The 13994-nt window shown below is 45.8% G+C and overlaps 1 protein-coding gene across 1 annotated transcript in view; it reads right to left on the bottom strand.

The window, feature by feature from the left end:
• The window catches only part of LOC144821761 (uncharacterized), a 348292-nt gene that overhangs the window by 143140 nt on the left and 191158 nt on the right, over positions 1 to 13994 (bottom strand). Inside the window, exon 9 of the mRNA XM_078678955.1 lies at positions 8993 to 9071. Within this exon, the coding sequence (XP_078535081.1) occupies positions 8993 to 9071 (79 nt within the window). The remainder of the gene's footprint in view (positions 1 to 8992; positions 9072 to 13994) is intronic.

Below are 13994 nucleotides of genomic sequence, written 5' to 3'. Positions count from 1 at the left end.
CTAAAATACATTCCCTGATAACGTGGGTCGCACCACCAAAGATGAATGCCACAGTGTCTTTGATAAAACTGCCTAACAAGCAAATTACCGGTTTGGAAAGCCAAGGCATACATGTCCCAGTATTCAGAAGTGCAGACAAAGTTAATACTTTAGCGGTAGTGAAAAAGCCAATTGAACGGGGAGTATATATAGCGACACCCCACCTACTGGAGCCCATGTGCTTTGTGACTGTAGTAGAATAATACTTTTAAACAATAGAGTGCCTCTCAATTTGTGTTGGCTCACTGTAGTATGTTGCATGCTGGGACTTGCAGACCCACATTTGTATTACTACATGTTCCTGCGTACTTAGTGGTACTGAGTGTGGATAAAAGTCACTCTCATGACATGCACGCAGTTAAGAGGCATGCTCATGTGTGTCTTTTTGATTCATGAAACACTGTTAGAGATCTGTGAGTGACTGGCTGAGGCTGGTGTTTCTGTGTGTCTTATACATCACTCACTTTTTGGCATAGGCTGGTGCCTACCTCAAGTTAAGCGCAATTGTTGCCCTCTCTCCACCAAGCAAGTAAAATGGTCCCATTGGCTTCCATAAGGTAACCCCCCCTACAAATCTTCCTCCCCTCACCAAAAAATGTTAATCTCTATTGATTTCAATGGGAAGTGTGTGCTTGAGTACTTAAGGCAGAGAGGCAGGGGGTGCCTCTGTGCATCTTTGGAACAGGACTGTCTGTCTCATTCTCTGGCAGAGGCCAGTGTGTGCTGGGAGACAGCTGCTTTCAGCAGATTCCTCCTTCAGGTGCATGCCACGAAGGTCACTCTGGGTGAGCTGTTTGTTAAAACTCCTACCATCTTCTGCACACATCCAGGCATTTCCAGACCAAGCACCCCACCCCAGGCATGAATGATAAAAAGTAAAAATAAGCAGAGATATGGCAGAAATGTGTGGAGGAGGAACAGGCGGGATAAAGATGGAGAAATGCAGTCTGAACATTTTAAAACGATGGGTGTACCAGGAGATAGGTGTCACAGAGAAGCAAAAGTACAGGGAACAAATGTTATGTCTCTCTGCGGGAATAAGCAGTTGTGGCCAAAAGAGGAGCATGGCAGAAAAATGAAAAAACAAAGTCTTCCTGTGGGTCTTTTAGCAGGGAGAAACAAACACGCCTTTTAAAAGGCAAGCCTCTGCTAAACATGTGCCGGCCTCTGATGGTGCTTCACGAGTTGGAAGCACTAGAGTGGGTCCTTGCTTTGGCCCTGGGGAGACTGATCAGTGTGCAAAGCATACGTATATGTAGACATGCTGAAGTGCTTGTGCACACACTTTGCAAGCCATATGAGTACAACAGCATGCTGAGAGGACAACATTACATTTAAACAAAGCCAGAAATGCTGCCAAAAGCACGCTTTAAATATGTGCAGTCGTTAGACAAAGCAAAAAAAAGGCTTTCAGAAAGCATACTTTAAATGCACGCAGCCAGGGGAACATCATGAAAGGGAAACAGTGAACACTGTGCAGCTTTAAGCAAATAAAAGAAGTTTCACCCATCAAAGCGGATGAGAATGAGTACTTGGGCCATGGGAGACTGATAGAGAAACACACAAGAAACAACGGGAAGGGGAGGAGCTTCGCGAGCATCCAAGATGGTCGCGTGAGCACAGAGCTCCCGGGACCCTCGCTGCCCTTCGCAACTATCCTGACATCTATCCTGATTTCGCAGATGGGCTTTTGAAGCTGTGCTTTGGCTGATCTCAATATTCTTTTAAAAATTTCATTCAGACATCGGGAACCGCTGCTACCTCGACTTTAACTTCTGCGGCCTGCCCCGGGACTTGGCCGGGGGCTCGATTTGCCAGCAAGCCGTGGAGTAGTTGAACAACATCGGCTGGAGGGATCTCCCCCAGGCGGCCTCATCCCAAGTTTCGGTTTCGTTTTCCTACTCCGGGCCTCGTTCGATTGGAGAACGACTCAGATCCATCCTTGGTCCGACTTGGCTGGCCCTTTCCCTAAGTGTTTCCTCTGTGAGCTTTTTGCCTTCGATCGCCCTGGCATTTATCTCACTTCGACTCACTTTTATTGACTTTTGGCCTCTCCATCACCGGCCATTTTCACCAGGTCTCGCGGGCCCCTTCGGGGCACTTTATTCACTATGGCCACCAGACCTGACCCTGAGAAGCGCAAGACTAAAACACCTCTCCGAGGGGGACAGATTCAAACTAATGTTATGGATCCTTATACCCTTCCTAAGGGGTCACCCGGCGGTACCGGCCGCACTCCTGAGGATCTGAGTGCGGAATCTGCCGCTTCTTCTGAGCTTTCCCTTCATGACGTTATGAGCGCTATCGCCGGCGTGCAGGCTTCGATGGGTCAGCAATACGAGGCCCTTGCATCAAATATCGATACGGTGGCCATCGACGTTACTTTGATCAGAGCAGACCTGGCGAAAACAAATGAGAGGGTCAAGTCCCTGGATTTGAAGACCTCCAGCCTGACCACTGACGTCTCCGACATACAGACTGAAGTCGGCAATCTACGTGCCTCTAACGACTTGAGGGCACGGCGTAATAATGTACGCATTATTGGAGTTCCTGAGAACCATGAATACGCTTCCGTCGATCTCCTGGTGGAAGATCTTGTTTTGAATCATCTTGCCCCTTCCGGGCTCAGCAAATTCTTCGCCGTTGAGAGAGCGCATCGAATTCCGAAAGTCGGTGCCCCCCCGAGGCCTATCATCGCAAGACTTTTTCACTTTCGTGATAGAGACGCTATCCTGCAGGCCTCTCGGGTGAGCGGCCCGGTTAAGTTTGAGAACACATCTGTCTCCTTCTACCCTGACTTTTCCCAGTTGGTCCAAAGACAGAGAATGGGTTTCCAGGGTGTTAAGCGGAGATTGCGTGACTTGGGTCTCTAGTATGCCATGCTGTTCCCAACTAGACTCTGTATCGAATATGAGGATCGTACGATTTTCTTCGATCGCCCGGAGAGTGTCAGTGACTGGCTTGACTCTTTACCTAAAAGGGACGATTGATCCGAGCACCCTGGTGGTGCGGAGGGCGGCTTGCCGGATCAGGAGTGACACTGTGGTTCCTGATGTCTGAACTTTTCATTAGTATTTCAGCTGAGTTTAATATTTTGGTCTTCTTTTGTCTTGTTATATTGAGCCGGGGTGGCGGGGGGGTGAATCGGGGTTCTTTCCTCCTCCTGGGTTTCTTTGTTTAGATTAGTTTAATGGCTCGGCGACAGGCACACTGCAAGTTGGGGTGGCTATTGAGTTTCACGCAGGGGTGCAGGGTGGGGGGAGTTGTAACGGGTTCCTGTTGGGGGGTGGTGGGGGGTGTTTGTTTGTTTGTTCATTTTCGCAAGGCATCGCATTGTATTCTTTCCTATTTCGAGTAATGTGTTCGGTGTGTGGAGTGTGCTCTGTAGTCTTCTCGGGAGTGGGGGGTAGTGAGTTGAGACTGTTGTCTTGGAATGTCAACAGGTTGGGGGACAGGATAAAACGAGGGGTTGTGCTGCAGTTTTTGAGACGCCATGCTCCTGATTTCGTCCTCCTACAAGAGACACATTTAATTGGTAATGTGTGCCACACCATGAATAGACGAGGGTACCGCTTGGTTGCTCATTCCGGATTCACTTCAGGCTCTAGGGGGGTTGGTATTATTGTCTGAGCTTCCCTTCCCTTTGAGATAAGATGATGTAATACTTGATGATAGGGGGCGCTATGTCGCGCTCACAGGTAGATGGGAGGGGAAGACGCTCTCTATACTCTCTATTTATGTCCCCCCTGGTCTACAGACTCTCACTTTTGCTGATGTTGGAAGGGTGGTTCTGGGGCTTCCTGAGGGTCTCCTCATCTTGGGTGGGGACTTTAACTCTGTTGTCTCTGGTACTTTTGACCGCTACCCTCCCAGAGATTTGACCAACTCTCAGTCATGGATGAGTGGGTTTTTAGACACTTTTGGACTGGTGGATAGCTGGAGGTTGATGCACCCCGTACAATTACAATTTACCTTCCATTCAGGTGTCCATGGGAGCCTCTCCAGGCTTGATTATTTCTTAATGCCGGCGGCCCAGTCCTCCTCCATCAGGGAAATTCGGCACCTCCCCAGGGGCATTTCAGATCATTCCCCCTTGTGGCTCTGTGTGGAAGCTTGAGTGCGCAGCGTGGGTAGAATCGCTCCTATCAACCCTTGGTATCTCCGTAATCCTAAAATTCGCTCGGAGCTGATAAAATCCATTGATCATTATTTCCTCGATAACGTGGGATCTGTTTCCTCATCTGTGTCATTGTGGGAGGCTTTTAAGACTGTCATACGTGGACATTCATTGTCGTTAATCTCTGGCGTCAAGAAGGCTAAATGTGAGGAACTGGTCCGCATTGAAGCTGAAATAACTGTGCTCGAGAGTGCCCTCGAGGCGGGTGTCACCCGTGCTAAACTTCACTCCCTCAGCTTGAAAGAATCTGACTATAAAGCCCTGGTGACCGATGCTGCTAAGGTCATGAACAGAGAGCAACAGGGTAGACTGTATGATGTGGGTGACAAGGCTGGTAAACTGCTGGCTTGGCTGGATAAGAAAGAAAGAGCGAGTCGTGTGGTTCCCATGATTGAAAGGTCGGATGGAGTATGTGTGACTGACCCGACTGGTATGATTGACTGTTTTGTGGATCATTTCCGTACTGTGTATTCTCCGGTTTGTGATAGGGATGAGGAGGATTCCCATTTGTTACTGCGTGACATTGCATTGCCCTGTCTCTCTGATGTGGATATGGAGTTCATGGACGCACCGCTTTCGACAGACGAGATAGCGGTTGCCATCGGCTCCCTTCGCTCTGGCAAGGCTATGGGCCCTAATGGCTTGCCTATTGAGTTGTACAAATTGCGACCCGACAAAATGGCGCCCTATTTGAGGGAGATGTTCCTTGAGGCGCTGGAGTCTGGTTCCCTCCCTGTTGATCAACGGCTGGCCTCCATCGTGGTAATACACAAGGAGGGCAAGACGCGAGACCGTTGCGCCTCTTATAGGCCCATCTCCCTTTTAAACGCCGAACCCAAAATTTTAGCCAAATTGTTGGCTAATCGCTTGGTTAAGGTGATCGGTGACTTGATCCATCCGGATCAATCCGGTTTTATCCCGCATCGCAACACTGCCCTTAACCTCCGACGACTACATGGAGTTCTCGCGAGAGCCGCGACCCTCTCTGAGCCGGCCATTTTGGCTTCCTTGAATGCCACTATGGCCTTTGATACTATCGAATGGCCTTATCTCTGGGCGGCCCTCGCCAAATTTGGTTTCGGCCCTGCATTCATCGCATGGGTTAAACTTCTTTATGAGAAACCCTTGGCTCAGGTGGTGGTCAATGGGAGGGCATCTGGCGTTTTCACTCTTGGACGAGGTACTCGGCAGGGTTGCCCACTGTCTCCCTTACTTTTTGCCCTTGCGCTCGAACCACTGGCTGCGTGGCTCCGTTGGGATCCCTCGATAAAGGGTATCAGATGGACTCCTGACTTCGAAGACCGTATTTCGTTATATGCGGATGACATTCTTTTATACCTCACATCCCCCCAGAAATCCCTGAATGTGCTCTTCGATGTTTTGACTTCATTTGGGAAGAACTCAGGACTCGTTATTAACTGGACGAAATCCTGTGTTTATGTATTGGCAGGAGGGTTCCCCGCACTGCCTTGCAGATTCCCGATCCAGCTCTCCGAGTCAGGATTCAAGTATTTGGGGATTTATATCTCCCTGGATCCTGTGGTTCGCTACGAGCGCAACTTACTTCCCCCGCTTCAACGACTGAAACTTGATGTCTCGCGCTGGCGTCGGTTGCCGTTGTCATCACTGGGGCGTGCAGCTTTGTTTAAAATGATGTCGCTGCCGAGATTTTTGTACGCTTTGCAAAACTCCTTTGACCCTATTCCCTCCGTATTTTTTCGGGAGGTGGAGAGCCTGCAGCGTCGTTTGTTTTGGGACGGACGTGCTCGTATTGCTCTCCCCAAGCTCACGCTTCCCTGGTACGACGGAGGCATTGCTCTCCCCGACATTAAGCGTTACTATTGGGCCTCTCAACTGAGTGCGATTAATCATGCTACTTACTCACCGTGTCCCTCGCCGGCCTTTGATATGGATAAACACCTTTTACCCGGCGGGACTTTCTCTAGGGCGCTTTACTCAAGGGGTATTGGTAGTACATTAACTGGGCCCACTAAGATTGCTGTGCGTATTTGGCATGATGCAAATGTTGCTTTGGGATGGGGTGATAGATTGACTCGTGCTGCGCCATTGTATGCCTCTGAAAGACTGGGTTGTTTGTGGAGAACGAAAGGGTTTGAAAAATGGGACATGATTGGCATCAGTAGAGTGGGTGACCTCTGGTCCAAGGGTAATGTCAAACCCTACGAGGAGCTGCGGACTGAATATGAGCTCGGAGACACAGAATTTTTCAGATACGTTCAAGTGCGCCATGCTTTGTTGTCGGTTTTCACTGTGGGCACTGAGGTCCCCGAGTCCTCCCCTCTGGAGGACCGTATATTGGACGGCTATGTCCCTGACGGCACGATTTCATTGATTTATAAAAAATTGATCAACAATCATGCTGATTTACTTGTGCGTGTCAGAGCGGTCTGGACCGAGGATGGGTTGGAATTGGATGACGAAGACTGGCAATCCGCATTGTCATCCCCCAAGGAGTTTGCCATTCCTGCCCGTCTCCGATTCATCCAACTTAAGATCCTTCACCGTATCTATGTTACTGGTCCGAGTCTTGTGCGCATGGGCTACTCTCTGGATGGGTTATGTAAGCGTGGTTGCGGCATGCCTGGTACTTTCCTCCATATTCTCTGGGAATGTTCGGCGGTGGCGACGTTTTGGACGCGAGTGCATGCGGTGATGGAACGAGTTACAGGAGTGTCTTTGCTCCCTGAAGCTAGGCGCTGCCTCCTGAATGTATGGGAACCGAATGATTACGCTGTGGCTCAGATCCGCTGGGCGACCCTCGGTAACATGATAGCTAAGAGAGACATCGCACAGCTGTGGGGTTCCCAGAGGTCGCCCACGGTCTCGGTATGGAAGGAGGGCATGGATTGGTGCATGTTCAGGGAGAAAACGGTGTATCTGGCCAGGGCAAGACCTAGGCAATGGAATAGGGTTTGGTCTCAGTGGAATGCATATCGTGGGAATATTTGCACTCTACCACCAGAATTACTGCCTGATACCCCCTTGACCCCATAAATGGCGTTCCGCGTATTGTTTGATATTGTGATTGCTGCATTTTTCTCCCACTGCCCCCCTCACCCCCTGACGCATTGTTTGTGTATGACTTAACTGCTCAATGGAGTAATGCTCTCTGCGGAAACAGGATCATCTGTACTGTATCCTAAATGCCTTGACTGTTGTTATTGTGTTTTATTGTTAATAAAAGTTTTAAAAAAAAGAAACAACGGGAAGTAGAATGCCTACAACCAATAGAAATCAGAAAAGTTAACTGACAAGAACACGGACCAATAAGAAGTGAAGGCGGGATGTAGGCCCCTTCTGAAATATATTAAATAGAACAGACAAAAGGAGGACGGAATGACAGGCTGGAATAGTCAGTGGGGAGGCAGAGTGTGGAGGAATGTTAGGTGACCTAAACATAAGAGTCTTCATGCCCTTCTGAACTTCAGACAAGTGGGGTGGAGCAGAAAATTATTCTAGATGGAAGAGTCTTAGAAATAGAGATTGTTGCTTCAATAGCGAGTGGACTTTAGATGGAAAATGGACAGTCTGCGATAAAGTTGGGTTGCCCACAGTTGTACTTTTATACAAGAGGCCTTAGAGAATGTGGTTAATACTCTTGAAAGAATACCTTATGGGTATTTACAGACATTCCCAATGATTATTATCAAACAAACTGCATAACGTAGGTGGGAAACATCTCCTTACAGTTCAACATTATTTGGAGGTGAAGGGAATGATTTTATTCATGTTTAAAAAATATTCTCATTGTGAAACTAAAGACTTTATGGGTGAAAACTGCTTTTCTGTAACATTTAATCTTGCGAATTCTCCTTCCTAAGGGGTATCTTCTGCAGTAAGCAAAGTGCAGCATGACTATTCCTAATTTTCACAGTTTTTCATGTTATCTAATGTACATTTTTTGTGATCTCATTATTTGCTTAATTGTACAAACGTAAATTTGTTCAAATCACTGAACTTACAAATATAAACTTATGGATTGTATTCACACAACATGATTTTCTACTCTCAAAGTCGTTTACTCACGTGTAATATTAGACCAGTCAACAGTGTGGTGTAATTTTATGTGTGAGTTAATACCTTCACATGAGTGGGGAGTGGGTATTTCTTTGTAGAAGTAGGTGAACAACATTTGTGGTTATTTGCATACTTTCCAGAAGGTGATTTACAAAATTCATGGGCAGTGAAAATGTATATTCATGGCAGAAGTGTAGCGAAATAGAGTTATTCACAAAGAATATTATTGTCCTCCTGATGAAAAAGGTTCAGTAGTACAAATGCATGCTCAAATGCAACACTATGGTATTACATTTAAGAACGTGAAAATGCAAAACGTGCTCCATTGCGCATGCTAAATGGTAACATGTGAGTAGCATGGACTCCTGGGAGTTCCCGACTACTACTAACACCCACAGGAAGTTGTGGGATCTTTTGTGAACTTCATGAGAGTTGTAAATTGACTGTAAACACCAGGAGGAAAACTATAGAGTAAATCTTCGGCTTCTTTATGCAGGCTCTTGATGTGTTTGTACATTTACACATCTCAGGGGTCAAAGACATGAAGCGAAGATTGCTATGCATTTTTAATGTTTATGTACCAGGTATAAATAACTAAATTATCAGGTGAAGGCTGGAAGAGATCCGGGGTTACAAGACAGCCGTATTGCACATTAACAACAGACACTAATGCAATAATCGAGTTCTGCAGATATGCCCGGCTGTATCGAATAGGTGCAAGCAGAGGGAAGCACTCACCTCCAAAATCAACTGATCTCCAATGAGCTGCGCAGCGCGATCAGTCGAAAGTTTCTCATTGTCTTGTTCACGAAGCTGACTGAAAGGCAGTTAATTAAGGAAAATCTATCAAGTGGGTTCAAACTGCATCATTCAAATGTTCTTAAAACTGGGGTTAATAAATCTAGAGACATTAAAATATCTGTAAAGAATATAGGATTATAAATGTCTGTTAAGCGCTCAGCTTCTGCTTGGAATTTGCTTTGTGTTTGACCAAATAGGTACAATTAATAATTAACAGCATAAAAAGGAAATGCGCTCAAAAAATAAACTTTTCCAGATGAACAACTAATATAAATACATACATTCTAAAAAATAATTGACAGAACATGCCAGTAAACATTACACTTGCTCAAAATGTCACACAGTTGTTTTTGTGGGTCTTCCTGAATATCAATTTAATTGTAATAGTAAATATTATAAATTGCCTTTAGACATTGTTTAGAATATATGGAAGGAAAGCTATCAATTGTTTTCATCATTGGTGACAGTTAGTAACCCTTTGACAAAACGGTTACTTGACCCTAGCACTCGTGCCCCCAAAGCTAAAGTTTCTAAATCAAAACACAATGTAAAATGAGAGCACTAAAATATGATAATATTCCGTTTGCCATTTTTAGGTCAAGCCTGGGCAGTGCATGTGCTACTGCAAGGCATGCAGTAGTGGAGTATGGCTTTGAAGCCCCGCCCACTCTCCACCCATATTTTAATTGGCTTGTTTCATTGTCCTTCGTAAACGCTGGTTTCCGAATCATTAATAGGCTTGTTAGCCCCTCCCTGGTACTGCCTTGCCTGCATTTGTTACCTCCCATAACGACTGGACCTATTACTTCTCTTGTTACACGGTCTGCTTTATAAGTTGGTGAGCACTATTTTATGTAATGCTCTTCCCCTATTCCACCCACTACCTCGCAGCATGTCGCCCGCTTTTATTTAAATTTTTACTAATGGCGGTCCGCTTTAACTATAGCAGCCGCGTTTATTTATTTTAGCAGCACGGCCCGTATTTATTTATTTTGTTTAATAGCGCCCATGCGGTGCTTTCGCATTCATAGAAGCCTTCTTTACACAAACCGTGTCTAAAGTGAAAGCGTGCCATAGGCGCTTATACCAAAAAAAAAAATGTTTGTCAACTTGCTAAACAGATGGTTTTTTTGTCAAAGCCCCCATGCTGCGGTTTCACTTTAATGTCAGACACGCCCTTCTCTATAGATGGGGCGGGGCCTTCATGAATGTGAAAGCGCCATATGGGCGCTAGTACAAAAACAAATATTTGCAATGCAATAGGATAAGCATGTGTGAGAGTTTAAGCTATTGGCAATGCAATAGCTTAAACTCTCGTTAATGCGAGACCTATGGCATTGCAAATGCGTAGTTTTTTTACGACCCCAAACATCTCAATAAAAATGCCTGATCTAAAACAACACACATTCACACCGCATTTATACAAATACAAAAACAGATACTAATGAAAATATACTGAAAATAGTTTTTGAAAAACAGTTGCTGTCTGCCTTAATTATATCCTTACAGAGTCGGACTGGCACAGAAAATAGGCCTGGGCACCAAAATAAAAGTGACCCCCATTAGTGAATCAGATAGTTAAAAAAATGGCCCACATATGAAAATATGGGCAGTTTTGAAATTGTAAAGCCTGCTGTTTATGTGTTTTGTAAGTTCTGTGCAACTGCATCCACATGTGCAAGGTGCAGACAACGTTTGTGGTAATACTAGAGAAAAAATGTCCCACAGCCAGAAAACTGACCCACAAGCTGACCTGTTAGACCAGCCCGTCGGGCGCTGCCAGAGTGCCTTATGAGCCAGTTCGACCCTGTATCACTTCTTTGTCTGTCTAGTAAAAAGCCCTATTACTTACCGGTAATCTTCATTACTCCTGGTCCCGTTATCCTCGCCCCATTTATAAACAAGTAATGAATGGGACGAGGACAAATGGACCTGGGGGTAATGCCATATTAATTACCGATAATCTTCATTACTCCTGGTCCTGTTGTCCTCATCCCATTAATTACTTGTTTATGAATGGGACGAGGACAGGAGGGACCTGGGGATAATAACCAATACTCTACTAGAAGAAGGACTTCATGTGGCCTCTTTATTGTATGTTCTCCTGTCAAACTCTATGCTTTTTAATCTGGGGGTGCAGAAAGCATATAAATTCATCAAAATGCCAGGGGTAGTGGAAGTAACATTGCACACCATTTGACCTTTAATTTGACTCACGCACACATTTTTACACATACTAAAACATTCACACACTCTTCTGCATGTAAACACGCTCTCACCCGCAAACATACATACAACATACATTTAACAGCATTTTTTACTTACCTTAGCTCCGCTAATGTACTCCATTCTTTATTACAGTTATAGTGAATAATACTATTCACTATTTGTATAATTAAAAAAATGGACAGAAACCAGGCAGGTGGGGCTCCCACTACCATCCGTTAAGAAAAGCTGCACCTGTGTTCCAGACACTGATTTTGCCACCTCTGAGGCCAGGGTTTGCAAAAGCAGTGCCAAGGTTACCAAGCGGCAAGTCAGGGGTTGCAGCTGCAACCCCTGGCGACCCCTAAAAGACATCCATGTGACGCAGCAGATTTTTTCAGCTCAGGTAGGAGTGGACACTAGTTTCCAGCACAGCTGGTGTCCATTCAAGGAACCCGCGAAGGCATGGCAGGGTGCCACGAAAGATGAGGTCAGCATTCTTAGATACGGGTTGTTGATCAGACCTGGGCGTAGTTCGTGGAGTTTTGCTACGCGGAACTCCGCGAAGTTACAAAAAAACTCTGCGAAGTTCTGCAAGTGCAGTGCGAACTGCAGTTTGTGCTGGTATTCCTGCCGCTCAGGTAAAAATTCTACCCGAGCGGAAACTCACACTCACGAACTTACTGTTCGCAATCGCGGGTAGGAAAAAAACTCCGCTGCACATCGCGAAGCGGAGTTTTCTGCACTCCGCAGAGCTCGCGGAGTGCAGAAAACTCTGCAAACTCCTCAAATGGAGCGAAGTTCACTGCCCAGGCCTACTGTTGATGTCAGAGCTGCAGCAATGCAGCATTAGTGCCTAGATTAAAGGTGTGGAAAGGGTGGCACCTTTTCCCATATTTCCTATATCAATGGAGAATGTTGCCTCCTATCATCCAACATAAATGAATCCCCTCTCCTGACACAGCCCTCAAGCTCATTGTTTTTAAAATAAACTCAACTTTTATTTACCACTATATAATAGTAGGGAAATGTCCTGTAAATCATGTCCATATATAAAATGTGCTTTAAAAACTGTATTACCTTATGTTTTGCTGATGTTTGTACTTTTGATGTTCAGATAAGTGTGTTTTTATTAAAAATCTGTATTTTATTGTTACACATACAATAACCCCATACATTATATTTTGCCCATAACACATAAAAGAATGTTTCAGACAGTCAAGGGTATACAAGAAAAATAAAGTCCATTTGAAAAGCAATGCACAATTTAAACCGAGGTGTGGTTTCTCCCACTTTATATTTTATGAAATCGGTCCTTCTGTCTGCAATATGCTGCGGCCTGACAGGTGCCAACGGGGTACTATGGGCTTAGAGAATGTACCCTAAATACATATAAAATTAGCTGCACAGATTTATTTTATCAAAATTATTGGCAAGGCAGGATTTCTTTTGTGATCCCACTCCAAACTCCCATTGCCAAAGAGGTACCAATAAAGCTCTGCCATAGAGAAGCACCATTTTCTATAACAGGCCCAATAGCTTAGCCACAAAAGGAGCACCTCTCTCATATTATTCACCATCAGGGAAGAGAAACTTACAAAGGATAATAGTCAAGTCTTGGTTTTAACCCCTTCCATGCTCATGACGAGCTCAGCTCGTCATGCAGTACACTGCTCGTGTGCTCATGACGAGCTCAGCTCGTCATGAACCATGGAAATCTGAAAAGTTCAGCACCCAGGAAAATCTCCTGCAGCATTGAAGGTGTTAATCATGCTCCATTTTTCTGCTTTTAACACCAATGACCTCAAAATTTGACTGGCGAGTCTGATGTTCACTGGCATTGATTGTAAATGATCCATGTCTTCGCTGGTAGCCACATTCATCTAGATAAATTGTTTGTTATGCTATGTACCAATACTTCCACGTTGTGCAGAGCCCCAAAAGGCTCTGCTCAATTGCCTAGTCTTTTCAAGGTTAACATTACCCTTCTGGCCTGAATACATATATATATATATACTAGCAGCCCGTCCCGACGTTGTCCGGGTATGAAATAGAATGTGTGTAAGGTGTGTATTTGGCAAGGGCAATTTATTTTAAAATCTCGCGGTAGACAAAATTTTTTGTTTCATTAGAATAGGGACGGAGAAGGCCCAGCTGCAGCCCTGGTTGATGTTAGCAGGCCCGTGTAATTGGTGTAGTGATCTGCCGCCTGAGCCCGGCTACAGCCCTGGTTGATGTTATCAGGCGCGTGTAATTAGTGTACTATCCGTCGCCTGAGCCCGGCCAGAGCCCTGGTTGATGGTAGCAGACGCGTGTAATTTCGTTGAATGAGAGAGTTCGGTAACAGCGCGCAGGAGAGGCTGCAGTAACGTTACTTACCAGGCCTCCAGGTGAATGCATTTGTCACGCCCCCAGCACACGGCCACAGCAGACGATCTTCTAATTAATGTACGACCCACATGGCATGAAGGGCGGAACGTAGCACACGCCCCAGCGTTTCTCACGCCCCCAGCGTGCCCCTTGATGCGGCGCAGCAATTGCGTTCACATGGCATGAAGGCCAGACACACGCCCCCAGTGTTTCTCACGCCCCCCAGCGTGACATGGACCCAGCATGCCCCTTGATGCTACGCAGCAACGTAATTGGCGCTTGTATGTACGACTCACATGGCATGAAGGGCGGACACACGCCCCCAGCATTTGTCACGCCCCCAGGGTTTGTCATGCCCCAGCAC

The sequence above is a fragment of the Lissotriton helveticus genome, chromosome 2_2 (assembly GCF_964261635.1).
Source record: "Lissotriton helveticus chromosome 2_2, aLisHel1.1, whole genome shotgun sequence".
Classification (NCBI taxonomy): Eukaryota; Metazoa; Chordata; class Amphibia; order Caudata; family Salamandridae; genus Lissotriton; species Lissotriton helveticus.
The sequence above is the reverse complement of the archived record's forward strand: the minus strand, read 5'-3'. Positions and strand labels throughout refer to the sequence as shown.